The sequence below is a fragment of the Ptychodera flava genome, chromosome 20 (genome assembly GCF_041260155.1).
Source record: "Ptychodera flava strain L36383 chromosome 20, AS_Pfla_20210202, whole genome shotgun sequence".
Classification (NCBI taxonomy): domain Eukaryota; kingdom Metazoa; phylum Hemichordata; class Enteropneusta; family Ptychoderidae; genus Ptychodera; species Ptychodera flava.
This window is the reverse complement of record NC_091947.1, coordinates 18,017,643-18,045,451: the sequence shown is the minus strand read 5'-3', so window position 1 is coordinate 18,045,451 and position 27,809 is coordinate 18,017,643. Positions and strand designations below refer to the sequence as shown.

Here is a 27,809-nt window from a genome sequence, read left to right as displayed (position 1 = left end):
ATCTACTTCCGGTAACTGGGGTCACAGTCCTTTGCACTGAAGAGGGCGCAATTATAATTTGTTTATAGCAACACATAGGCCATGCTAGCTCCAGATTTTAGGTTAAAAATACTATTTCGAAGGGAGACACGTCCATTTTAGCAGCGATAAAGTAAAGGCCTCTTGTTACAGTTGAACTTGGAGGGATATAAGTGTGATGGCAACCTCAAATCCCAGCACAACGAAGGTTGTTGATACTACCCATACGTTACACTCACCAGGTAGGTTTCTCACAGAATAACATTCTCAGTAAATCATGGCGCAAAAACACACAAAACTAACCTTTGCTATGCTAGCGTCTAATTTTTATGTACGTTATCGATAGAGACTCTCATCTTTAAGAGATGAGTCACATCTCAAAGTTATATAAATTATCCAGGTTGCAAACTCGCATTTCAAAAATCAAAGGCCTAGTGAAAGTGATTATTTATACAATGATGTTCAATACAGCTACTTGGTACATCCGTCATTATTATGTTGCAAAAGACAAAAATAACAGCTTAAAGGCATACAGTGTTTGTTTTATCGCTTAGGCCCCTCGCGTATGAAAGAACAGTTGTAAAATGTGCACACATTCAGGACAATTTCAAAGAATCACTATGTGATTGTGATAAAACATCTTATACAGCATGCCAGTACAGATATCCTTCATATAATTCATGACAGGCATTAGTCCCGGGCATTCGTAAGGTGGATCATATGTTTAGGATTCTGTAATCTCCAAAACCTGGCAATTACAACACAGCCAGTAATGTAATCTCCCGGGCAAGGGTGATCAGTGATAATGCAATCTTTTTTACTGATACGCAGTACCTTGTGTCCTGCGGATATCTGATACCTGGGTCTCTGAAATCAAACCACCATACAGATAGGCCTGGTCTTAGAATCAACACAGAAAATGCAATGCGGTATCAGTGCCTGAGCCCTTTACAAATACTGCATGTTGCCAGTACAGATTGACAACTTGCTGAGCTGACAAAACTATGGCATGCGATATGTAGAAATGGGTAATGGGTGCCCAATTTCTGTACATGCAGTAGTTGCAACATTTATCTACAAGTATTGTCATTTGTTCTCTGTGGAAGATATCTGAATGATTGTTTACTTTTTTATCTCAAGCTTTTTGCGCTATTATGCTTGTCAAATCAAAGTCAACTGTGTTTTTCTCTAGGGTCTGTTGTATGATGCAATTGTCACGATCGTAGTAAGGGGAATTACGAGTTGAGGTACCAGTCTGGATCGTAATGCTTTCAGTAACTGAAGCTGACACGCCAAGATGTAGATTGTGTTACACAATGAATGAGAAGACACACCATAGTCTATCATATTTGGAGTGACGGTAGACACAAATTTTATTAAAAGGGTTTGTGTGACATGACTGTTATATCAAGTCTGTCTTTCTGTACTACATTACAGCCACTAAGTTTGAAGTTGCACTGATCGAGGATGCTGCTGCATCGAAGCAAAAGAAAGGACCGACAGAAAGTCGAATGGTGACTGTGTTCAGTGTCTTTGATGAAGTCGTATCACAGCTTGGAGTGTACAGCAAGGTCATGAAAATGGTCCGGGATGAAATGTTTGGTAAGCAGGCATAGTATGATTTTGGGATTGTGTCAAATGAAAGAAAATGTGGAATTCTAAACTTTTTCCAAGCTGCACACCAATAATTTCAGTGCAGTCTTTGTAATGTGAAATATTTGTGGAGGGGACTATACACACATACAAAAAAGAGAATCCATTGTATCCCTAAGGCCTAGTATGTCACAGGAAAGTGACTGTTTGGTATGTTATAATTGTTGAAAAAAATGTGGTGTAAAAGTCAGATACAATGTATAATCAGCACTTTTTAACCTTGATTTTTGCCCTTCCTATGTAAAAAAAACTGTAAAAAAGAGAGGGGTATATAATCCTAGAAGGAAGGAAGCCAAGGAGACAATTGTATGATTTGTCAGTGTCTTTGCTTATACTAGGCTGTATAAAAATAGTGATAATAATCACTGTTCGCTCCCATATAGTTATTAAAACAAACCAACAATTGTATGAAACATGGACATACACATACAGACAGACTGACATTCACAGACTGGCACAGAGTGATGACATTGACCCCAATGTGCCTTGGCCCATGAAGAGTGATAAAGATATAACAAAAGCTGAATGTAATGATAAAATAGTTAAGTATAGGCCTACAGACACTGAGGGTGAATATGTTACAGCAATTTGATTAGTTTCTTTCGTTTTCTACTTCTGTGATAATTTTTAAGACAACCAAACTGCAAGGCAGTTTTAATATGTATTGACAAACATGTTATCTTTTACAAGCACACAGCAAACTGTTCATGATTTTTCATTTACAATATTTGACATAGACTGAAATACATAACATGCAACCGATATTTACATTTTGCCCATGCACCAGATACATGGAGAGATTTCAACATACAATCATCAACTCAGAAACCCTACAGGGAAAAGTAAACATTGTTTTCTTCCAGAACAGCTGGTACATCCACATCTGGAGCAACTTACAAACTTAACCAATTATACAAGGATGATGACACAAGAGATAAAGTTAGGAAATTTAACTGTGGTGAACTTGACTATTCCTTTCAAATCCTTACCTAACTTGATTGACATCTTAAACTAAAATACACTGCATGGTTAATTGCACACAAAAATACATCAGGGGTGTACCATTTGATAAAAGGGGGTTGTCTGGAAGATTGATGAGGAACATTATCTTTTTTATCCGATACATTGTACATTCTTTTTTTCCCACTATCCCACCTTTTCTTTTTGACAATCCTTCTGTGGCTGATTTTTTTATTGACATTTGTTTGGATTTTTTTCAAAATCTGCCAGGACTCCCCCCCCCCCCCCCCCCCCCCCCCCCCCCCCCCCCCCCCCCCCCCCCCCCCCCCCCCCCCCCCCCCCCCCCCCCCCCCCCCCCCCCCCCCCCCCCCCCCCCCCCCCCCCCCCCCCCCCCCCCCCCCCCCCCCCCCCCCCCCCCCCCCCCCCCCCCCCCCCCCCCCCCCCCCCCCCCCCCCCCCCCCCCCCCCCCCCCCCCCCCCCCCCCCCCCCCCCCCCCCCCCCCCCCCCCCCCCCCCCCCCCCCCCCCCCCCCCCCCCCCCCCCCCCCCCCCCCCCCCCCCCCCCCCCCCTCCATCACTCTTTAACATTGAAAAAAAACTTTGAATATATTTGTTGGAAACCAAACCTGCTGAAATCACCTCAGCTATGTTTTCTCATTATTTTTTACCGCATTTCAACACCAAATACAGTTTACCATTTCAAATGCTTACTGAATCACTGCATTATCTTAAACACAGGCCAATGTCCCTGAAGCTACTATAGACATGGATACAAAATTAAGTATTTCCTCACTGTATGAAATCATCTCACTAAGGTCATCCTAGGGACCTGTTAGCCAAATATTAAAGCTGTCTGACCAGCGGTTTTGAAAAAAACAAGCGACCCAATAGTCGACAGAGCTCTGCTGTGTTATGTAGAGAGCAATTTTTCGTGACATATGTATTGATGAAGAAGCTTGAGATCTTTGATACCTCATTTCAGGATGGCCTGACCTAAAATGGCAAAATTAGCTGCAAAAATACAAAATTGATGATTTCATCATAATTATGTATAAAAATTTATACCAAATATCAAAGCTATCACATGACTAACTTTTGAGAAACAAATATTTTGACCAAAAACGGCAAAAATTGACCCAAAAATACAAAAATTGAAGATTTCATCAAATTTCACTATATCACACTAAGAGAATCCCTAGGAAAGCAGCAAAAATACAAAATTGATGATTTCATCATAATTATGTTATAAAATGTATACCAAATATCAAAGCTATCACATGACTAACTTTTGAAAAACAAATATTTTGACCAAAAACGGCAAAAATTGACCCAAAAATACAAAAATTGAAGATTTCATCAAATTTCACTATATCACACTAAGAGAACCCCTAGGAACCTGTATACCAAATATCAAAGTCATCAGACAAGTAGTTTTTGAGAAACACATTTTTTGACCAAAAATGGCAAAAATTGCACCAAAAATACAAAATTGCAGATTTCATCATATATTCTATATATCATATTTAGTTTATCTGTAGGAACCTGTATACCAAATATCAAAGCTGTCAGACGAGCGGTTTTGATGAAATAAATTTTTGACCAAAAATGACAAAAAAATGCCTTAAAAATACAGATTTGCATATTTCATCACAATTTGAACAAATCCAAGTTGGGTTATCCCTAGGGACCTGTATACCAAATATCAAAGCTGTCTGACCAGCGGTTATGAAGAAGAGATTTTTTACCAAAAATGCCTTTTTTGGCACTAATTTGCATATTTTCAACAATATCAAAAAATCAAAAAAGCACAATCATTTCAGGTCAGCCCAAAGTACCTACATGCAAATTTTTCATGTAATCTGCTCAGTGGTTATTGAGTTTTTTCAATTTTGACTGTTTTTACATTTTTTCACTTAATTTGCATATTTTTGGCAATGACAACTTCATTTGAACAAAATCTCATCTACAGCCCATCATCCATGTACACACCAAATATCAAGATGAAATGTGTAGCGGTTTTGGAGTTTTTGATGTTGACGGACAGACATACAGACATACAGACATACAGACATACATACATACAGACATTTTCCTAGCCTATAAGAATAGCTTCCATTGCCATATATACATATGGCTATGGGAGCTAAAAAAAATATTTGTTCTTCAGAATTTTTTGGGAAAGCTACAGAGGGGGTGAGTGAAATTTTTATTTACGAACCAGCAAAATTTCCCAGTAGTTACATTATTACTGATGACTTGGAGTCTAGATTTTACTGTAAAAAGGTAATGCCCTTAACAAAAACACTTCGTCAAAATGACATGATATTACATTTTGATTTGCATGTTCCTAACCTTTTATTGGAATACCTCCGATTTTCACAGAGGCAATATACAGTCAAGAGTTCACCAGCACGTCCCATCAAACCACAAAGTACAGCATTGCTACAAATAAAGCACAAGACAAGAAGACTGAAGATCACACCTTTATTCAGAGAGTGCCGTACTTCACTCTGATCCAGGGAATCTACGACCAGAGGTGAGATTTATTTCTGATCAGCCTATTGACTCACTTTGGAATAAATAGTATATACAGTGTTCTGTGGACTCACTAAACCCATGGCTGAAAATTGGTTGGCTTTGAGTTTGCAGAGACCCATACAAAACTGAATTTTTCAGTCTGAAGGCCTGTTGATCATAATAACTGATGCATTAGAAGAGTAATTCAGTAGTTTTGAGGGGTGGGAAGGGGTTAGACCACAATTTGTTTTTGTGTGCGTCAAAGTCACAATAAGGATTCTGCTGTAACAAAAATAAACATAAATTCAGAATGTGAAGCCATAGTAAACATGATATTATTATTTTAATTGCAAAAGGAAAGCAGAGTGGTCAAGAGAAACTCAACAGAAGGGAAAGAAAGTTTGTATATGTATATTCTTGTATTACAGTACATTTTGCATATTGTGATGTGACTGTGCGTTTAAGACAGGTTGGTATTCTCCATTCTTAATAAACAACATAGTTCTCCTGAAACCAATTTGTCATGAGGGAGTTTTGTTTTGGGGGAGGGGGTTGACAACAAAATGAAAGAATTATGTTGCTAGTGCATCAGCGTTTATAATTGACAACCGCTAATTAAACCAAAGACGTCACATGATGGCAATCCAAAGAAAATTCAGATGTGTATGGGAATACTCATGCTTCTATATGTATTTGCATGCATTTTTTGTTTGCCGTGTTTTGAATTCCAGGTTCAGCCCATTATATAATTCCCAAGTATGCACACTGCACATGTGAATAGAGTCTGTCCTTGACAGGATTGTTTACACTCAGTCTGTAAGATTCATGTAAGACAAGATAATTGTAATCCGTTTCATGTTCATCACTTCACCGCCATACTTGATACATCTGTATTGTTTTCAAAAGGGTGTGCAAACCTATTCAAGGAAATGAGGTTTGCGAATGAAAATGTCAAACTGGTGTTTATTGACATTCTGATGTCATATGCAACTATTTGCTCTCAGCGCTGCTTTCTGCTTTGTATATGTTGCAATTCCGATATCCAATCATATCATCCCTCTTGTAAGGACAGCTGTAGGTTGTGACCAATCATAAGGACAGCTGTAGGTTTTGACCAATCAGAATAACTAATACAGTAGGCAAAACAAAACCCATGGAGATGTGTTATGAAAAGCCAAACCTGGAATAACTTTCTTCAGAAGTTGATACATGAAGATAACCTGTACATTGGAAAAAATAATGAAGGAAGTATTATGAAAAGTCAAATGTTATGAAAATAAGCAAACCGTAAAAAAAATTATTCAAAGTTGATACATGAAAATAACCAGGTTGTTTAATTTTTTCCCAAAGAAATGAAGAGGCTGATGTGCTCAGAGATCAACTTGAGAAAGTCAAGAAACGGCTTCAAGAAAAACACAAGCAGTTAGAAGATGCAATCACCATTAATTCAACCCTAAAGGAAGAAATGGAGAATTTGAGGGATATTATCAGCAAGAAAAATGGCAAAATCAATCTTCTTGAAGATGATATATTAGAGTAGGTTTAAGCTGTCATCTTCTTTCAGAATTTTTTTTCTTCACATTTTCATAATCTTGGTATGTTGTATGCCCAGATTGTTACTCTTTTCAAGACTTTATCATGGAGGTATCGTATCAGTATTTTGAAATAAAAAATAATCTGAACCTGAACTCAGATTTTGTGACATGTCAGAAAATCGGTATTCTTTTCCAAATAATTCTGTCAAATTCTACAGACAGTGAACACACTATTTTCATCCTTTTTTCACACATTATTTGCCACTGTTACATGTTGATTTGTCTTTCAAGAAGTTTAACTAAAATAGACATGTATTTAACTTTGTCAATGAAAATCAACAATATTCAGCAAAAAATATAGGATGGCAAGGTTCTCCACCAAGGAATTTTTAGGGGAAGGCCACCCCTTTTGTTTTTTAGACGATCTATTCATATGTTGATAACCGTACAAATAGAATAATTTTCCACAACAAAATAATATGCAAATTATACATTGTTATGTAAATTGGTTGCCCCTCTGTTTTTCCAAGCAGTAGAGAACACTGGATGGAAATACCAATAACTTTGTGTGAATATTATATTTTCAGGTTACAAGATAATATTGAGGATCTGAGAGATAGCGCAGACATACAGAAAAAACAAATGGACATTGAAAATGAGATTCTTCAGGCAGAACTGAAATCTGTACAGAATGAAGTGAGCTACCTGTCTCAGTACAAGAAAGGATATGATGATTTGCATGAGTGTAAGACATTGTGATTCACTTCTAGATGTTAGTAATAGTTATAAGCAAATTGTTGTTTCTTCAGCATGAGAATTTGATGATGATGATGATGGTGATGGTGGCGCTGAAGATGATGATGATGGTGATGATGATGATGATGATGATGATAAACTTGAACATTTTTACAATGTACGACTCCTTCATGTTGCTCGACACAACACAGATATTGCCAGAATGAATATACAGGTTGAAGAAGATGAGGGTTTATTTGTGGACTTCATGAGAAGAGTGGTCACCACATCAAGAATAATCAGTCCCGACATACTTTTATCATATGTGTATGTGTCAGTGGTTTGTCTGGAATCATGTGTATAAAGTAGGATAAACTTGAGCCGACTATATGATGTAGAGTCACAGTGATTGCTCATCCTGTTTTGTTACAGCACTGAGGAATATTGGCAAAACTGGCAAAACTTTTGGAAGAAAGTAACAAGTTTTTCACTTTACTTATTTGCTATGTTTTTATATTCAGCTTTTGTTGAGAGAGTTTCAGGTGACAGAAGGAGAAAGAAAAAGAAGCCGGTGATTGCAACAAGGAGGGTGAGTATTCATAAATGCGTTATTTATTTGTAAAATCATGTTTTGTGGGGTTAATGTTATTCAGCTTTAATAAAAAAACAAATGGATGACCTTTTCAGAGATTTTCAAAGTGTATTTTATATTCATGAGCAATAAGGCCAACATAGTTTGATTACTTCTGACTTGTGGTTTAATCAGCATAAGATTAGTGTTATGATATTGTGTCCTATCAAAAACATCTTCCAAAATATCTGTCACAAATGTATGGTAAGTAAGATAGAGTGTGCCTTTGAGACAAATACTCAGACTCTCAAATTTTCACAGTACTTTTCTGGTCTGCCACTTGAGGGGGCTCAGTTTAAAGTTTTTGGAGTAAGAAAAATTTACACCATGTTATTTTTTTCAAAAATCGAAAATTTTATTTTTCACTGTACAGTCAACACAGGGATGACGGCCATTTGAAAGGTACATGTAGGCATGCAATTTCTCAATTTTCATATGCCTCAACATTTTTTTTTTTGATAGGCTCATCTTCTAAATAACTGGTCATCAGCCAAGAAACTTGAGGAACAGCTGTTGACGGTACAGAACCAAACCATTGAAGAGTTTGATGCCTTCGTTGAGGAACACAAAGTTGAGTTGGAAGGCAAGACGTTGAAAGACAACGTCAATGATTCTCAGTTCTCCGAGGAAGAAGCAGAACTTGAGAGGATGGACAAGGAGGTGAGGATTTTGATGCAGAGGATAATCTCATAGATTTATAGATTAAGGAAAACTTCGATGTTACCATTTAGGGCCAATTTTATATGTTACTGCAGTTTGGAGTGCTAGTTGTCTTAACAGAAAATTAACTTAGTATAATGGATTTGCCCCACTTTGCAATTCCTTCAACGTAAGATGGTTTCTGACACTGTGCTTAACTTTTATTCAAAGTATGGAAAAATATTACAAAAGTTAGTTACAAAAGTTGAATAGAGGGAACAATTTCCTGCTCACTGACTCTTCTTGGGACTTTAACCTAAAATGAAAAGGACAGAAAGTTACATATTTATGTCCGAACCTTTACTTTCCAGGGAATATCATATTTTTTTTTCTGAGAAAGGTATGTACCATGCAGGATGCTATCATCTGAGTTTGAAAACTACATGTGTGAAAGTATGCTGAACAATTTCTTAACTTTTTCTTCATAGCTACAACAGCGGCAAGAAATCTTCCAGAAGACCATCGAGGCGTTGAACGATGAACTGTCCATGATCCGACAGCACAAGGAGAGCTTGGAACACCAGTGGGAAGAGTTGGAGAGCCAATACAAACATGAGGAGGAGATTCACAAGTCGAAACCCCCCAGCAGCAGAATGAGACCTTCCAGCAAGGACTCCCTGAGACCCAATGTCAGTAGTGGCATGGGGTCAAGCCGGCCTGGATCCCAGTCAGCACTTGAGTCGAGATCTGACAAAGCAAAGGACATCGGTGAGCATCAATGAGTGTTGATGTGCAGGGTGAATTTACTTCTTGGGATGTCTGCCCAAATTTCTAATTTAGGGTAGATCACCCGATTAAATTTCCATTAGCTGTATCTTCTGGCGATTTTTCCGTTAGTTTTGATTGAAATGATCACTGGTTTATGTTGAATAGCCTGTCAAATAACAGAGAATCGCATATTATTCGGAAACATTACGTGCCCTACAACTAAATAACATGTGATTTTACACCGAAAATTTCAATTTTTGTCCGGACAGAAATACAAACTCTGTTGACACGCGGATTGCAACATAGGCATTCTTCTGCACCTGCGCGAGCCATTTACAGCAATTTCAAAATAAATATTCATTACTTATGCCCGGTACTTACGTCGTAGTCCATTGTCCGAGCACATTGCGTAGCCAGATGTCTGGCAATCCACGACGCAATGTTGTTTTGATCCCGCAATAAACGTGAACTTGTACATCTCGCGTGATCGCGGCGTCAACATTATCTTTGTTCTCCCCAGCACGCTGAGCATGCCAGACGTCAACAAACGAGCTCGGAAGGGCAACACGTTTGAACAAAATTAGCAGTTTTATGTGGCTATAACATCACTAATCATGTTTGTTTCTTCGTAAAACAACATTTTGCAACAAATATGAGCCTCTAACATGGAATTTTCCGAGGTAAAAAATGGTCAAAAGTTACAAATAATGGCCCTATTAAATTTACACTGTAAGCTGTTAGATTTATGCAATGTACATTATTTGCATGCAAAATAATGTAGTTATTAAAACATGCATGTAAAACCTATCATGATACCACCTCTGGTAGAGTCATACATTAATATCAACACCTTCATTTCCACCGCATAAGAATTACCATATGAAATCCTAAGTACACTCAGAGTACCCATGCCAACACCTTCCATGAACATTTCAAAGTATGAATGTTTCTTCCAGTACATAAAAACATGCTCTAATCTGATAACTCTGATGATAATAGCTGAATGAATATGAACTTGTGTTTGATTCTAGGTATCCGTTTTACTACTGTGTGTTGACTAGAAACAACAGTATCACAAATATATAAAGACAAGTCCAATCATAGAATATTAATGAATCAATTTGAAAGATCAAAGTTCACAAATAAAGCAAGTCCTTATAAATATTATTTCCATTTTGGCTTTCATTTTACCTTTTTTTAGATTCAGTGATGTCACTTGGAGAAGACTTTGATAACCTGGATCCGACGATGAGTGAAATGGACCCTTTTGTTCCCCAGGAAACCATCTTGAGTAAATACAGCGCCATGATTTACACCTCCACCAATCATGCCAAGTCATTCCATGAACTCAAAGACGCCAAGTTCTGCGGCAGCTGTGGTGAGAAAGTAAGTATTTCTGTGCATTCTGTAGGTGTTCAACTCAACCTGCTTTCCCCTACTGCTAGTTGCTGTACCCCAGTTGGTTTCAATGTCGTGATCGCACAAATGCACTTTGAAAGTGCAGATGAAGAAGGTGTGGTCTTTGTTGGTGTATCTGATAAAGATTTCAAAGACTGTTTACACTTCATACCACTGTTTATTTTCCTGCCACACTCCAGAAAAAGAACAATCCATCTTGTGATAATTTGAAGCTGGTGGGCAAATTTATTGCTGACAAATTTGGGTGATATTTATGAATAAAATTTTCTCTTAGATTTCCTTCATGAAAATAAAATTACAGTAAAATATAATAAAAAGGTCGGTGGGGCAACGTAACCTGTCCATCACCATAACGTATTTGAACCTTTTATTTATGATTGTGTGGTTTGACTGACAATGTAAAGAGAGAGGGGGGTTTAATGGTTTAAAAAAATTAAAAACTAATGTCACATGTTAGAACTGTATATGATTTCAGTTTCAGAAATTGTTTTGCTGGATCTCTCCATCACAGGGTGAGTTTTCAACTTGGAAGGTTTTTTCTGAGTTTCTAACGAATGCTGTTTCTGTTGCAGACTGTGATCTGTCCCCACAAGGTCAGCGGAGACAAGGTGGTCATACTGCCACACAACTGTACACACGTCAAACTCTCCAGACCGAAAGTCCGAATCAACGTTGAAGTCCGGGAGAAACTTTAGTGAGTTCTGTATTCTCATACTCAAATTTCAAAGTTTTAGTAGTAAAGGAATTTTTCGAAAATGAATTACTTAACTCTGCTTTACTTTTAAAAAATGATTCATTGAACCCTGGTGACGCTAACAAATCTCAATAGGAGACCTCACACGTCCTTCACATTATCCTATGTACTTACATGCAAAATATTTCAAAACAGACTTCAAGGAGTTTAGATATATTATTCCCTTATTTTCAAAACAGAATTCTGATTTTTCCACTGGGTGATGTAACAAAACAAAATTTTTGTAGTCATTAGGGATTTAAAATTCTGCTCAGATTTAGAAAAAATAGAAGCCAACCAATTTTTTTCCAAATTTTCCGGAAAATGTTCACCCTATTTCCTTGTATGGTAGTTTTCTCCAAACCTATTGGAAACAATAGGAATCAACCAAGGTGGTGAAAAGGTCAAGTCAGGTTTGTCAAAATGTAATAAGTACTTTATTGTTTGGTGGCATAATCTGAAATGCTGCAAATCAATAGTACTTACGAAGTTACCATAATTCATAACATTCACATGTACAAGCTCTCTCAAGTTACTGCCTCTCCAGCACATCTTTGAAAACTCTGATATTTGGCTCCAACTGACCATTTCAATATGTTCTGTTCCCAACAGTGCACAAATGCCCAAGCCAGCTGTGTCTGATTCCAGCAAGCTATCAACCAAACGGATGCGAGGTCGTATGTCAATAGTCCAGCCTCTCAAGCCAATGCAGTCCATTGCTGACCTGGCCACCACTCCTAACTGTGCCGAGGAGCCACCTGCCATATTCAAAGAGGAGAAAGACACAACAGTGCTGGGTGCTGCTCATGAACATCAGGTGAGAATCATGTGATGTTCATGTGACTGAAAAAACATCATGTGATAGCCAGCTGACCGTTGCTGCTTTGTATATCAGTTTTTGATGGCTCTCAATGTAGTGGTGATTAGCATACATAATTATATGCCTCAATATTAAACAATAGATATTGATGGTGGAAGTAAGACATTTCTTCAGTTTATATTACCAGCTGTATTTATATACTTCATGACTTAATTCTTTGAAAATCTCAAAACAGTTCGATGCCTCCCCTGCACTCCAACAATTTCAAACAAAATTTTTAAATTCAAATGATAATTTTTACCTACTAACATACTAGTAATTCCCCCCTTTTGTAAATGATAGAAGTAAAAGAAAAACTGTGCGATGATTAGGAGGCATGTAGTTAGAGCAGTTCAACCAGAATATGGGACTGTGTGCTGTCATTTAAGGAAACCATTTGTTACTCTCACGATTAGCAAATGGTCTCCTAAGATAGACCACACAGTCTCATAAATGTGTGTGAGCGTTTCCTCTAATATCTTTGTGGAATATTCCAGCTCATCACATATTTTTCATCAATTTCATTCTGGACACTTGTACCTTCACATAGAGCGTGTGTCCAAAATGACACTGGTGTACCTCTGTGTTGTCATGTTTTACTGTACAATGTCATGTTACATGTATTTACTTTTCCCTGTGTTTTATCACGTTTTATGCCTTCACAAATCAACATGTAATATCTTGTTTCAACAATGTTGTATTAATGTCACTACTCGCTTCCTAATAGAAATACTAATATAGCAACTTGCTAATATCATTTAAAATGCACAAATGTGTTGCTAATACCCTGGTGCCTTTGATAATGATGCAAACTGAAGGGTTCATTGCTTGTTGCTGTTCTCATGAAAAACAACTGAAACATGGTGCAGGTCAGTCACAAGACCAAACAAAGAATGAATCATTTCAGTTTAACCCTTTCAACACCATGGTTTGGTCCAAAGCCATTGTTATCAGTGGCGATTTTGGACCTGTTTACATGGAATTGGGGGGGTTAACAGGTTACAGTTGGGTCACCGAACAAATCAACTGATTTTTAATGCAAGACGTTTCTCGCAAGCTTTCTGTAATTGACAGCGGATGTCAAGTGCGGGTCACTCAAAATTACTAAAAGGGTAAAATGTATGCTGCTATTAACTCTATCTTTCATAAAAATCTCATGTTATTAAAATAATATTCGCAGAATAAACAAGGAAAGTAGATAGCATTATCAGTTGCCATTTAAGCAACTTACAACAATAATTCAAAAGCAAAAAGCAGAACTGTAGCACGATGCTGAAAAAACTAGAAATAGAATAATGGTGTGTGTTAATTCCATACTTCACAGGTGAAACAATATTTGTATATTTCTTTGCATGTTGATAACGATAATGTGTTTATTGTTGAAAGCTGTTCTTTCATAGGTGTCTAGGTATCGTTTGGTGGCGTTAACTTCACTAGTGTCTTGTTGTCTATTTCATGTCTAATGTATTATCGTTTCGTACCATATCCTACTGCTCTGTAATTTAAAAAAAGGATGTAGAGTCCGTCTTGGTAAGTTCAAAGGTCAAAGTTCATCTCATCAGCATGCATAGGTTGTAATAGTTCATAGCCACTGATGCCTGCCTGCCTGCTTTATAGAACATATGTGTCATACGTTAGACCAGCATGTGTTTGTTTGAATGTACACTTATAAGACATTGTAAGGTCGTCAAATTTCCAGATATTTGAGAAACAGTTTTGTCCTGTTCTGTTCATATGCGAAAACTGAAAAATTCATGGGAGTATATGCAATATGAGAAAAGTGCAAAATTGAAAATATCAACTAAATATGTGATCTTATCAAATCGCTTTTATGACTTCTCAAAATCAAATGTGGTCTTACTTTTGATAGAAAATGTTTGTCTGATGACTATGCACTTTTCCATATTGCATATTACCCTGTTACTGTATTGGGAATAACTCTTGGCTCCTGAAACAATATTAATTTTTAATGATCTGAGAGAGATCTGAGAGACATTACAATGTCATTTTGTTTGCAATTTACATGCTTTTTGTCTGCACAGCATCTATATAGAATTGTCCACAGTGCGATTGACTATAGCATCAGTAACTATCATTGCCATGCCTATGTACACAGTCATCCATTGAACTCAGTTTCATCACATTTACCCCTCACCATCCCATCAACACCAGCAACCACCATTGCAGGAAATCCAGAAAAAAATAAAGAACTTTCACAGACAACGACCTTGATTGACAACAAACTAAAAGACTCTTCAACTAATCCATGACCATTTCCAAACCTACACACCAAAGAAATATGGGCTGGGTCATTTGTTTTATCAGAGAAAAATATGTATTATCCCAACCCCTTAACATCACTGATGCAATTATACTTCAACAGATTTTTTTTTTCATTTGGACACTGAAAGAAATAAACTAGAAAACTATTTCTATTTTGTGTCTTCCTACTTGTCATTTTAAAGTAAATTGGTGACATTAGATTCCTGTTGCAAGAAAAATGTTGCGTTGAGAAAATTACAAGAAACTTTAAGGTCCCTGCCGCCGTTTACAAAAAAGTTACAAAAAGTATTTCAGAGTCCTATTTTTTTGTACAAAAATGCCAGCTTTGTAGTGGTGCAGATCCAATGCATAACAAATAAAAATGCCAGTGTCTTGTGGTGTTACTGGTAGATACCAGTTTGTCCTCCAAGATAGTCAACAAATATTTCAAATTCGGGGATTTTTGTGAGCAGTAATAATCTATTGAATAAAATGGGAACAAAGATGCTATTCAGCATAATGAGTTTGACTACAGTTGCTGAAAATGATATTGATAAAAGATGCACAGCTTGGAGGCAGCTTGGTAGTCTACCTGCAAAGAATATTACATGAAGGGAGAGAATGATGGAGTCTGTTGAACCTTGACTCACAAGGCTTTGTCTTTGCCACAGTAAAAAAAAATTGTATGTCTCTTCCGTTTTGAGAGAATTGACAACAGAAAAGCTTCTATCAGACTTGACAAGCATTCTTTAGCATGGCAGATATCCAGATAAGATCACTAGGATCTTGAATTCATTCACTTGAGTTTTCCCACAAATATACCAAATCGTCGGAGTGGGACAGCAAAAATATCACTGCAGTCTCTTTTGGTAGCTGCTTACCTGTTCCTAAATCTTGGCAAATGTAAAGACAAGCCAAGGTCTTGTGGAGTTTCTACAAACTTCTATCTTTTCAAGTGTACACAGCGACAAAAACAACAATTGCAAATGAAGACCTGCTAGACAAACACAGCATTGTGGTTACTGCTATTATTAGTTAGAGAAATCTGTTACTTTGTATTATGTATCATTGTGTTACAATGTGTGTGTATGTGTGTATGTACCAGTATCTTTGCCTGTCTCTGTGTGTATATATGTGTGTCTGTGTGTGTATGTGTGTCTACGTGGTATGTTGGACACAGATGAAAGTGGGTACTACAGTAGCAAATAAATCTCAAAAAATGGCCAATGAAAACAAAAAAGATCAATATTTGATCTGCAGAAATTTCTTGTCATGATATTTTCACTTTTCAAAGACATCACCACATCCATCAGATATTAAAAGTGCTTGTGTGATATCTTCACATCTTAGATGTGTTCAGTCTTTCAAAGTCTATCTGAGTGATCTCTGGCTATTGTTTCATATAAGTACTTTTGATATTTTGAAATTCTCCATCAATTACTTCACTGTAGCGGTCTCAACTATACTTATGTAAGTCTTTCTATACTGTGTGTGAAGCATTCTATATTTCTTTGCTACTACTGTACTTTGCGTGACAGATTATTATTTGAGTGACTTCAGTCATAAAATGACTTAAAAAACTTGCATGTTGATGATTTCGTGATAAGACTGGTAGTGTATCTTCTTGTGAAAAATCCACAGATCATCAAAAATGCTAATCTGCCAGTTACCAAACATGAATTTTAAAACAATCAAGGTTGAAGGGAAAGTTTCAAACTTAAAAACCATGCTAAACTCTTCATATTGACAATGTCTCTATTATAATGATTTATTGAAAATTAGCATGCTAGTTCTCTTGAAAATGACTGTTTATTTGCAAGATATGTTGTGCTATGTGTGTTACGCAATGATGATTTGGTCTTTGTAACTGAGACAGAATATTGGTTTACCGTGTGTAGGTCAACTCTTTCCTCCAATTGTGGGATGATTACAAGAAACGGACACCGTTGACAAGAGATGTGCCAAGGCCACTGGAATTGGTATGTAACTTCCATAGGGTTGTCAGGTATAGCCAGTCTTATTTCATCAAGCGTCTGATACTGAATGAGTGAGTTGGAAGTCATTTTTGAGATTTCAGATACATATCCAATGGCCCTTTCAAAAAACATAACACAAGAATCCTATGCTAACGCATGTGATAGGAAAACGTTTTCCAAATTTATTGTGTTAATTCTGAAAATCTATACGTGTTAACTACCAAACCTTTTGAATACGTTTAAAAATGAAGTCATTATGTTGCAGTGGTTTTTTCCACCACAGACCCTCTCGCTTCAAGGTCAATATTTTCTCTGCAGGGTCAATGTAGTTAAAATTTTATTGCTTAAAGCTTTGAAGACAAATGAAGAACAGATTCATTGTGATTTTGTGTGAGGTGCTTCAGTGCTCTGTGCTGTGATTCATTTCCAAACATCAAGAATGTTACATGCATCACACACAGACACTTTCGTGATGTGCTGTGCATGCATTTGGGATAGTTTGAGTCACAAGTCCCTCCCACACAGTATGGGGAGAGACTGTGTTTGAGTGTTTCTCAGAAAGAACCAAAAGGGCGCCCTCACAGTCACTAAAAACAAAAGTATTAAATTCTTGCCTCAGTTTCTGACAGATATGCTTGGATATCTTTATATAGTCACTGAGCAAGCACAGACCTTTCCTTCATTTACTTGTCTTCTAGATGAAAAAGCTGTAAAAGTTATATTAATCCAAATATTAATGCAACACTGCCTATTCCATTATAGGGAAGAGTTCTTTCTATAATCAGCCAATACTACGCCAACCTGTTATGGCAAGATGAGTATGCATTGGACGAAGAGCAAGTGACCTCTTTCTTGGTATGTAACATACTCCAAGCCAATAAGCACTGATGGATAATTGAATATGTATATCTTGTAGGCTATTGGCACCAAGAATATATCGTAGTGCATTCTGAACAACGATGTAATTTCCTGTCAATGAACAGGTGTCACTATGTAGGTGATTCTTATGCAGTTAATCCTTTGTACGCTGGTTTTAAACCACATTACGTATATAAGAACCATGCAGAGGTTTATTTAGTCCCCACGGACACCGTCTGGGGGGACTCATAGGTTTGGTCATGTCCGTGCGTGCATGCGTGCGTCCGTGCATGTGTCCGTCCGTTCACACAGATATCTCAGACATTCCCTGGTCAATTTCTTTCAAACTTTGCACAAGGATAGTACCCTACCCCATACAGATGCACGTCGATTTGTTTCACAATGCGATCAAATTTGGCCGTGTTAGAGGACTTTTTAGTTTACATCTCCATAGACTCCCATGTATAAGTCACTTCTCCATAGGCTCCCATGTATAAGGCCAAGAAAAATAAAAATTTAGTTTCTCATCATAGTCATATTGCAAAAAGGATGCAGTGACACAGTTTTTAGTCCCCACAGATGAAGTCCAGGGGGCTTATAGATTGGGTCATGTCCGTCCGTTCGTCCATCCGTTCATCCATCAGTTCATGCAGATATCTCAGATATTTTGACAAAATGTCACATGACCTCGGTGACCTTTGACCTCAAATATACATATTTGTCCATAACTCAGTAACCACAAGTGCTACACCCTTCATATATGGTATGATGGGACACCTTTTGACGCAACATATTGTACCTCATTAATTATGCACATATCTAATTTTGGGCGAGCCAATAGAACTAGAGGTCTGACTTTTGGCATATAAGGATTAATTAGCAATACAATTTTTTTTTACAAAATGTCACGTGACCTTGGTGACCTTTGACCTCAAATATACATATTTGTCCATTTCTTAGTAACCACAAGTGCTGCACCCTTCATATATGGTATGATGGGACACCTTATGAAGCCACATATTGTACCTCATTAATTATGCACATATCTAATTTTGAGCGAGCCAATAGAGCTAGAGGTCTGATTTTTGGTATATAGGGATAACTTAGCAATACAATTTTTTTGACAAAATGTCACGTGACCTTGGTGACCTTTGACCTGAAATATACATATTTGTCCATAACTCAGTAACCACAAGTGGTACACCCTTCGTATTTGGTATGTTGGGAGACCTTATGACGCCACATACTGTACCTCATTAATTTTGTGCATATCTAATTCTGAGCAAGCCAATAGAGCTGGATGTCTAATTTTTGGTATATAGGGATAACTATAGGATAGAATTTTTTTGACAAAATGTCATGTGACCTCGATGACCTTTTACCTAAAATATACGTTTATGTCAATAGATAAGTAACCACAAGTGCTATGTCCTTTATATTTAGTAGGATGGGAGACCTTATGACAACACACGCTTTACCTCATTAATTATGCACATATCTAATTCTGGGCAAGCGAATAGAGCTAGAGGTCTGATTTTGGCATATAAGGATTAATTAGCAATACAATTTTTTTTTTCAAAATGTCACGTCACCTCGATGACCTTTGACCTTGATTATACATATATATGCATAACTCAGTAACCACAAGTTCTATATCCTCCAATTTTGATAGGATATTAGACCTTAAGATGTCACATCTTGTACCTCATTTATTATGCGCATATGTATTTCATGGCTGGCCAATGCAGCCAGAGGTCTGATCTTTTTTCCCGATTTAGAACCATAACTTAGACATGCCTCATGTGTTTCAAATTGGGAACAACGACATAGACCTATGTGCCCATAGATCTCAACATATACACTCCAGTGATACTTCTTAATGACCACATTTCCCTGCCCCATCAAGAATAATACTCCCATTGCAAGTGGGGACTATGTCATTGTCAATGACTTGTTTTGTTTTTCTTTTCCATCCAGGATACATTCTACAACTATCTTCTGGACAGATACATTCTTCAAGATGTTGTCTACCTTTGTGTGCATGACTTCATCACAGGACTTATAGAATACTCCACTGTCAACAAGGTAAATTTTCATCACCAACAGCACATTATTTTTCTTTTTTGTTCATTTTTGTGTTTTTGTCTGTTTGTCTGTCTATTTTGATGCAGCAGACTAAATTTAATAACTTATTTGATCATTTCATGTAATTTCAAATAAAATATAAAAATAAAGTACTGATAGCTATGATACAAAATTTCTAAATTATCCTACAGACAGTACAGACATTTGCCCATATGTTAGTCGGTAACCTAGATGGAGCCACATTCCGATACTTACTCCTGATCGCTGATTTCATCGATAAAGTGGAGTGGAAAGAAGTCTCGGATTTCAGGCTGTTTGCAACAACCATCTATCCGTTCCTGACTGTAAGTATTCACACAAACATCATTTAATTCCCAAATACCGTGTATGTTCTAAAAAGTCCACTTCAAATATTTTTGATGTAAACATCAAATATCAAACACTTGTTTTTAATAATTCTTTAATAAGGAATGTTGATTTTAATTCATGTTTTTACTAAAAAATTATGACATGTAATTCTTCAATGATACTACAAAATATTTATTTCTACTCTTTCTCAAAACTTTATTAATTATGCGTCACATATTCAAATTATATTTCCTTTCCAAAAAATGCATTTTTTTTAAAGCATTGTCATCAGAAAATGTGTATATATAGTTAGTCTACGTATCAAGTCCAGATATTTACGCTTTCAGGTGGATTTTAACCCTCCCACACAAATTTCAAGGCACCTCAATTTAAACAATCGGAATGTCAATGAAAATCGACATGAAAAATTTCACTTTATTTGTTTTATCAGGATGATGAACTGGATCAGCTGTCCCTGGGCTACACGTCCTTCAGTGAGAATAAAATCTCTAAAGGTCTAGTTCATGAGTACTTCATGTATATTGTACTCAAGTACAGAGAACCAAGATTTCAAGATGTAAGTGAATCAAAACATATTTTTTTCTGAATATCACCACCGTAATGGTATGTATGAACATACTTGTAAATATGTGTGTGTGGTTATGTGTGTGTGTGTGTATGGACCCAGATCTCTCTCTCTCTCTCTCTCTCTCTCTCTCTCTCTCTCTCTCTATATATATATATATATATATATATATATATATATATATATATATATATATATATATATATATATATATATATATATATATATATATATATATATATATATTTATAAATTTTCCATCCTACATGAATGTAAGCCTGGATGTGTTTCATTATTAATATTTAATACATTTGTTTAATCTTGACAGATTCTGCTCGGCACTGTTGAACAATCCAGCTTTTATAATCCTATTTACACACACCCCTAGAGGCAAACATGACAGATACTAGGTTTTCTTGGAAGATCCTACTAGTTGATAATATTGCAACAGCACATGATCATATTTCAGTTGGATAACTCTTGGCAACTGCAGCATTTCAGTGATATGTCCATTACACTTTGTTTATCACAAAAAGCATTTGGCATTTGAATTGAGCTTGGCCATCACATTGTACATCAACAACCATAGGGGGCCCTCTGTAGTTCCATTTGTTTGTTTTCACACTTGTCTGTTTTTCTTTCTTTTCTCCAGTGTGAAGCCAAACTCCTGCAGCATCCTGGGAAGGAGCCAGGTGCCATGAACAACAAGGAGTACTCGGAAGCCCTGGATGCCATCGCACCGTTGGCCAATGAGAAACTTCGTAACAGGCTGTTCCAGGAAGCTGAGGCCATGAGTGGTGAAAATGGCCGTGTCAACGTCATGAAATTGTCACGTATCCTTCCCTGACTGAAAATGACAAAGATGTGAATTTCTGAGAATTATATTAAAGGGCCAGTTAAATTGGTGATCTTTTTTCTCCATTTTTGTTCTGAATATCAACCATAATTTCTTGTTTTACTCCCAAAAGCATGTTGACATACACAGTATTCAGCTTGTCAACTCAGCCTGCACATGTGTAAACTGTGTTGCTATTGTTGACAAGTGAATTATGGTGCAGACTAGAATTAAAATGTAAACAATAACAATGCATTTTACACATATTGACACTGTGTTGACAAGCTAAATATCAGATGTTTAACACTCTTCTGGGAGTAGAATAAGAACTTGCAATTGACATGCAAAATAAAAATAATGAAAAAATCATCAAAAGTTAGCATTACTGGTCCTTTAAACAAAAGCAAGGAAACCTTTTAATACAGGATGAAATCATCAGGTGACATAAAACAGCACTGAAATTGCTGGTGTAAAAATTACTGAAAAGCTGTATTCATTTCAGTTTAAGGTATTAATCCCAAAGCAAAGCCATTTCATATTCTAGTTATGAAATGGCAAAGTGTACGTTCCTTAATCAAAGATTAATCCAGAAATCACAGCGTACCTGCTGTTACAACAGGTAGCACCATTGCTGAGGCAGAATCTGGGACTGAAAATTGAACAGGGACGAATAAGACCGACCAGTGAGCTGTCATGTAAGTTTTCACTCAATGGTCAAATCAGTAACATTTTTGTATGCATCAATGGTATACATGATGTATATTTCTGTCTCTGTCTATGTGCCTCTGTATATGTTTGCCCCTGGGCCCAGAGTATTTTGTTTCTCAATAATGAACCAACAGTGAAAATGCATTGTTACAATGATATCTACACTGTCATCAGTACACATTAGTGAGTTGATCCTGATGATTTTAGGAGAAGTGTTGCTTACCACAAGATTTCCTATTTATTTCTGTACATACCTCAAATGTTATGAATTAGTCCCGCGATTAGAGGACCTCTTTTCCATGCGTACAGAAATAATGCTATGATTAATGTGTGACCGGTACATGATTTCTTAATCCTGTCTCTCCATTATCCTGTGTATTAAGGCTGCATTCACAAAAAATGGTTGGGGGGGGGGGGCTGGAGGAATTCAGGGGGGATTCGAAAATTTTGGGGGTAGTAGAGGGGGGACTTGAAAATTTTGCTCTACCTGTAGGGGGGGACTTGAAAATTTTTGGTTCCCTTTTGTGTTTTACATTTTCCAATTCCAAGTTTTTTGTAGGTAATTCAATGAAAAATGAATACCATTTTTATGTCATCAAAATGTTGTAATGTTAGTAACAATTTAACAAAATCTAGAACCATTTTGTCACATTTCATGACTTTTATCTTGAAAAAATCTAAACATGTGATTTGTCGTAAAAAAACAAACTTGAACCTAGTAACAGGGCAGAAGCTGCAACTGTTAATGATTTCTGCAATATTTCTATGCAATATAACAACTACAGTTTCTTGCTATCTCCCTACAGCATGCTCAAACACACAATATTTAGTTTGTCGACAAAGCCTGTATATATAAATATAAATATGTATTTGGTGATAATTTAATTGGAGTCCAGACTGACAGTCAGTTGTCAGTGATACAAATGCATGGTACACATACACAGGCTGTGATAGCAAGCTGAATACTAGACAATTCAACATGCTGTAGGGAGTAGAACAAGAATGCAGTTGTAAAACTGAACAAAAATATTGCCAAAATTATCAAAGTTAATACAGCTACTGCCTATTGGTAGTGTCACTATCATTAATGCTCTGCTACTGCAGTGTCACTGTCACTGCATACCTGAACAGTGACAGAGATAGCTCTGACTCTGATGTACATGGTAGTTGAAGAAGAGTTTGGGTCAAATGACGCTCATGACAGTGAAACATACTTGTACACAAGATCAGGCCAGAGAGCAACACATGGAAGAACACATAGAATTTTTTTAATTCTGGCATATGAGAATAATCAAATATTAAAGAAAAAAGATGGGGTCACCATGCTTGATTTTCTAAATTTTCACATTCTTGTTATAAAATGATACAGAAGTAAAACTTTGAACAGTAAAGACTAAAAGAAAAAATGTGACCAAATGGAATTATTTATTTTTTAACCAAATTTGCAATTATTACACCCAAATTTCAGAGATTAAAACATTTATTTGATGGAATATTAACTTTCCAGTATTATCAATTTTGAGTAACATCTAATTCATATAGGTCTTGTAGTTTTGAAACAATTTTTGGTAGGTCACTGTGCAATACGGCAATTAGCCAGAATTCACAATTTGCCTACTCTCTCATGATTGTCATTTTGTGTGCTCTTCAGCAGGAGCAATTGACCTGGCCAGAGTTGGATTAACTCAAGTTGGCTTTTAGACCAATACATCTAAAAAATTCACTGACGCATTTAAAGAACTTGCCTTGGGAATATGACTATACACAGTGCAATACAGGTAGCGTTGAACACCTGTGAGCAGAACGGCGCAATACATGTTTATTTTTTCTGCGCTCACATCCTTTACAAATATGCGGGCCTGTGATAGTTGGGGGGGGGGGACTTGAAAAATTTTGACCATATAGAGGGGGGGCATTTGAAAATTTTTTAGGGTACTTAGGGGGGGATCTGAAAAAAATAAGATTTCAATCGAGATTCCTCCAGCCCCCCTTAATCATTATTTGTGAACGCAGCCTAAGGACCAGTTAGCCCTGTGAAAAAACTCAGATTTTGGTGATGTATTACTGTAACAGTCGGAGGGTTGAAAGACACAAAGTCGTTTCATGACCAACTTTGATCCTACTGAACATTTACAAATAGACAAAAACATTCTCTTACATGTTTGCACTTTGATATCTCTCTGTAGTTCAATAACTTTTTTTTCCCTTTTGCTGACAGTGGCAACGAGTAGCATGACTTTCGAGTCTCGGGTAGTGGAAGATGAGTTTCAGCTGATGACCTTGACGAAACTGAAAAATCTGGCCAAGAATATTGCAAGGTAAGGAACTGCAGTTTTCTACATCAGGATCTTCTCAGCAAATGGAAGGACAATATTCAAGTGAAATGATCTCTTCTATTAATGAAAAGGAAACATTTTTCATTTCTATTACTACACTTTCTTCACTTCCCTGACTTTCACATTTTTATATGACATGTTTTTAAAAGAAACTTTTTGGAACTCTACTTTTGTGTCAGCTGTGATTTCACTGACGACTGTATGGTAGTTTTAAGTTATTTATGAACTGCCAAAGCGACATATTACATATTTGAAAATTCACTTGGAATTCTCTGTCTGTCAATTTTCCATTATTTGAGTCATCCTTATTATTCAATCAATGGTAAATCTTGTTAATTCCAGGAGAGCTACTGTTCGGAGTATGCGCAGAATAGAAAATGACCTTGCAACAAGCATTCCCGTCCTGAAAGAAGAAGATGAATTCAATTTTGGAATGGAAGGAGACGAAGGCGCTGACGATGATGATGATTATGAAGAAGATGAAATGGATAATGCATAAAGTGATCAGGACTTCTTGGCTTTCTGCAGTGTGTGGTTATTAGCACATCGTGTCGTAAAAAGACTCTGTCCAATTTTGTCTGACAAAGGAATCCGTCCAGTTTGGTCTGACAACATTGGAACTCTGTCTGTCTTGTCCAAAACCCTGTGTAATATCCTGTTTTGATTTTCCTCACAAAGCTGTTCAAATTTTTAACAGAACTTGTACAGTTTGTTAAAAAATACTCTGTAAATGCTGCTTCCACTCCTTCTCCGTCCATATTTAACTTCGTCGTTAATCTTGTGACCTGATCTGACATTTGAACTCAGTGCCTTTATTACTAGGGTTCCTTTCTGTTAGTTTTCCAATGACAGACTGCAGTTAAAACCAGTCAGTGCAAACAATGACTTGAAAATGAAAGTGGATTCAAAGTACCATGTTGCATTTTGTTCAAATGCAAAGAATTTTCTCAAGAGGACAACACAAGGCTTTTGAGCCCTCTAAGAAACGGTACATTATAGTCTTTTTTCAAACCCAACTGGAAGTGTTTCTGAAAACTTTGTTTACCTTACATGCTAAAAAGTGCAGCCTTGAAGAGCCCCACATGTGAATTATTCCACATATGAGGTCAGAGGTCACACCATTAGACATAACATCACATCAAGCAACATGGTAATAGCCCGTATTGTTTTCAAGCTATTCCATTGACGGCTTCAAAGTAATTTTTGTTTTCATGATGACGTGCAGCATACCCTGTCCGGGAAGATATTTGTTGGATCATTGAACTCCAAAAGAGACTTGTGTCCGGATTGTTCAAGTTACATTCCATTTATCATTTGCCCTGTAAGATCTTCCATAACAGAGAAGTGTCACGACTAGAGATGATTGTCTGTATGTTCAGGGTTCACTGTTCTGTATATGTTGTCACTCTGATGATATCAGATCCTTTGCATTGTATACATTTTCCCTCAAAATGCCTAACATACCATTCATGGGAATGTCAAAGGGACATTAATAAAAATACTGGAAAAAATACTAGGAAATACATCAAAGGTTCAGGCTAATGGAGCTTTAAGGTAGAATGCCCCTCCGGTAAGATATTCGGTCTCAAATTTTTCTTGTACAGTCAAACCTGTCATAGTGGTCACCCTTACAGAGCGGTCACCTCTTTATAGTGGTCACTTTGTGGCAGTCCCGTGGCATTTTACATGTTAAAGGCCCTCTACAGAACAGCCACCTCTCTTATGTGGTCAGTGGTCACATGGAATTGCTCCATTTGGTACAAAACCTGTATATAATGGCCAGTATATCTGACTCTCAATGACCTCTATCAAAAATACTCAGACTGGCAAGCACGAAATAAGTCTACTTTTACAGATTTTACATCTGCATTACAAGCTTTCAGAAACTAAATAGCTGTTCTATGTTTTTTAACAGATTTATATTATGGAATTTTATAATTGCTTTTATCTTTCCCTAATTCACCACTTAGCGCACCACCTGCACAGAAAGTAATGCCACACCCACCCTCTATAGAAAGGCCACCTCCATATAGTGGTCACTTTTCTTGGTCCATTGAGTGACCACTATACACAGGTTTGACTGTACTTTTATGATCTACTACGTGTGTGGGGTCATTTTCAAATCTGTGGAGTAAATAAAATTTTCACAGGCTTATTCTTATGATTATTGAAAATTCAATTTTTTCCGGTAAAGTGAACTTAAGGATGGTGGTCATTTTGAATTTCAAATGTCCATAAATTGTTTCTCTGGTACAGAAATTTACACTTTGACCCCTGATTTTTATTCGTGATTTTGAAAGACAATGGCTGAAGTTTCATTTAGGAAAGTCTGAGCAAAAGTTGAAGTCATTCATTTCCGAGGCGCATACTACCTTAATGATGAAATTGCCAGTGGAGAAATCAGATTTAATGAGTCATGATATGAGAGATACACCATTAATGAAGCGTGAAGAATGATACATACATGTTCATCAGCCGTGTCTTATACAAATAGGATTTGTGAAATGCGACCAGAAACAAGAGGCCTCAGCACGGTTTATTGGTATAAGTCACATTTCCTGAAATCAGAGACTGAAAATGTTTCCTTTAGAGGATAAAAATCTCGAACCAAAGCAAAGGAAGTTGTTGAGTCTTGAAGAACCATTGTTATTCTGTTTCTGAAAACAAAATTAGACCCGCTTTGCTGTCACACTTGATCTGGTGTTGATGTGAAACGGAAACTGGTAGTCTTTTGTTAATCTTTGAAATGTCTGTGTAGTCTGCTTGTGGTGTGAAGTTTCCTGTTTTGATGTTGGTCAAGAAAGTCTCTGAAGGAATTTACAGCTACAGATCAATGACTGCCATTGTTACTGGAGTGGAACCTTTTACAGCAGGCATTCCATGCCCTCACATAGCATGTCGTAGATACCTGTCAATACCGACTTCCCTTACCAAAGGAACTATATATGTAGCACACCTGCCCTGGCAGCTTTCACTGGGACGTCGACAGAACTCATCGCAGCCTTTCCCACATTGATCAGAAAAGACCATAATTGTATCCTTTTCATCATCACCGATATGTAAGCCTTGTATATTTCACAGTATATATTCCCCAATTTCCATTGCTTTTAATGTAAAGGGATTGACTATTTAATTTGTCGTGAATTGGTTGTGAGAAAGTGTTCGTGTGTTGATTTCATACACAGTGTATTTGTGTAAAAAGTGTAAAGATATCACTTGTTGTACTTTTATTTTATTGGACACAAGTTTGAGACATTGTAAACTTAAAAATGTGTATTTTGTACATATCGTTTTATATTATTTTAACCACAAAATGGAAACGTTTGTTAATAAACAAAAGTAAATGAGTA

The 27,809-nt window shown here is 36.8% G+C and overlaps 1 protein-coding gene across 2 annotated transcripts; it reads left to right on the top strand.

Moving 5' to 3' along the window:
• The first annotated feature begins 38 nt into the window (after nucleotides 1-38).
• On the top strand, nucleotides 39-27,809 carry LOC139120209 (uncharacterized). Of its 2 annotated transcripts, XM_070684405.1 has the most exons (22): nucleotides 39-260; nucleotides 1,456-1,620; nucleotides 5,012-5,165; nucleotides 6,497-6,682; nucleotides 7,269-7,426; nucleotides 7,938-8,005; nucleotides 8,510-8,707; nucleotides 9,175-9,454; nucleotides 10,656-10,840; nucleotides 11,446-11,567; nucleotides 12,219-12,423; nucleotides 13,978-13,995; nucleotides 16,626-16,706; nucleotides 17,466-17,558; nucleotides 19,539-19,646; nucleotides 19,838-19,990; nucleotides 20,446-20,571; nucleotides 21,233-21,413; nucleotides 22,006-22,110; nucleotides 24,342-24,441; nucleotides 24,802-26,057; nucleotides 26,534-27,809. In XM_070684405.1, the coding sequence occupies exons 1-21, from the start codon at nucleotides 197-199 to the stop codon at nucleotides 24,956-24,958; spliced, it is 2,907 nt and encodes a 968-aa protein (XP_070540506.1). In that variant the 5' UTR covers nucleotides 39-196; the 3' UTR covers nucleotides 24,959-26,057; nucleotides 26,534-27,809. The 2 variants fall into 2 exon arrangements, with proteins under 2 accessions (XP_070540506.1, XP_070540507.1); XM_070684406.1 differs by lacking the exon at nucleotides 13,978-13,995.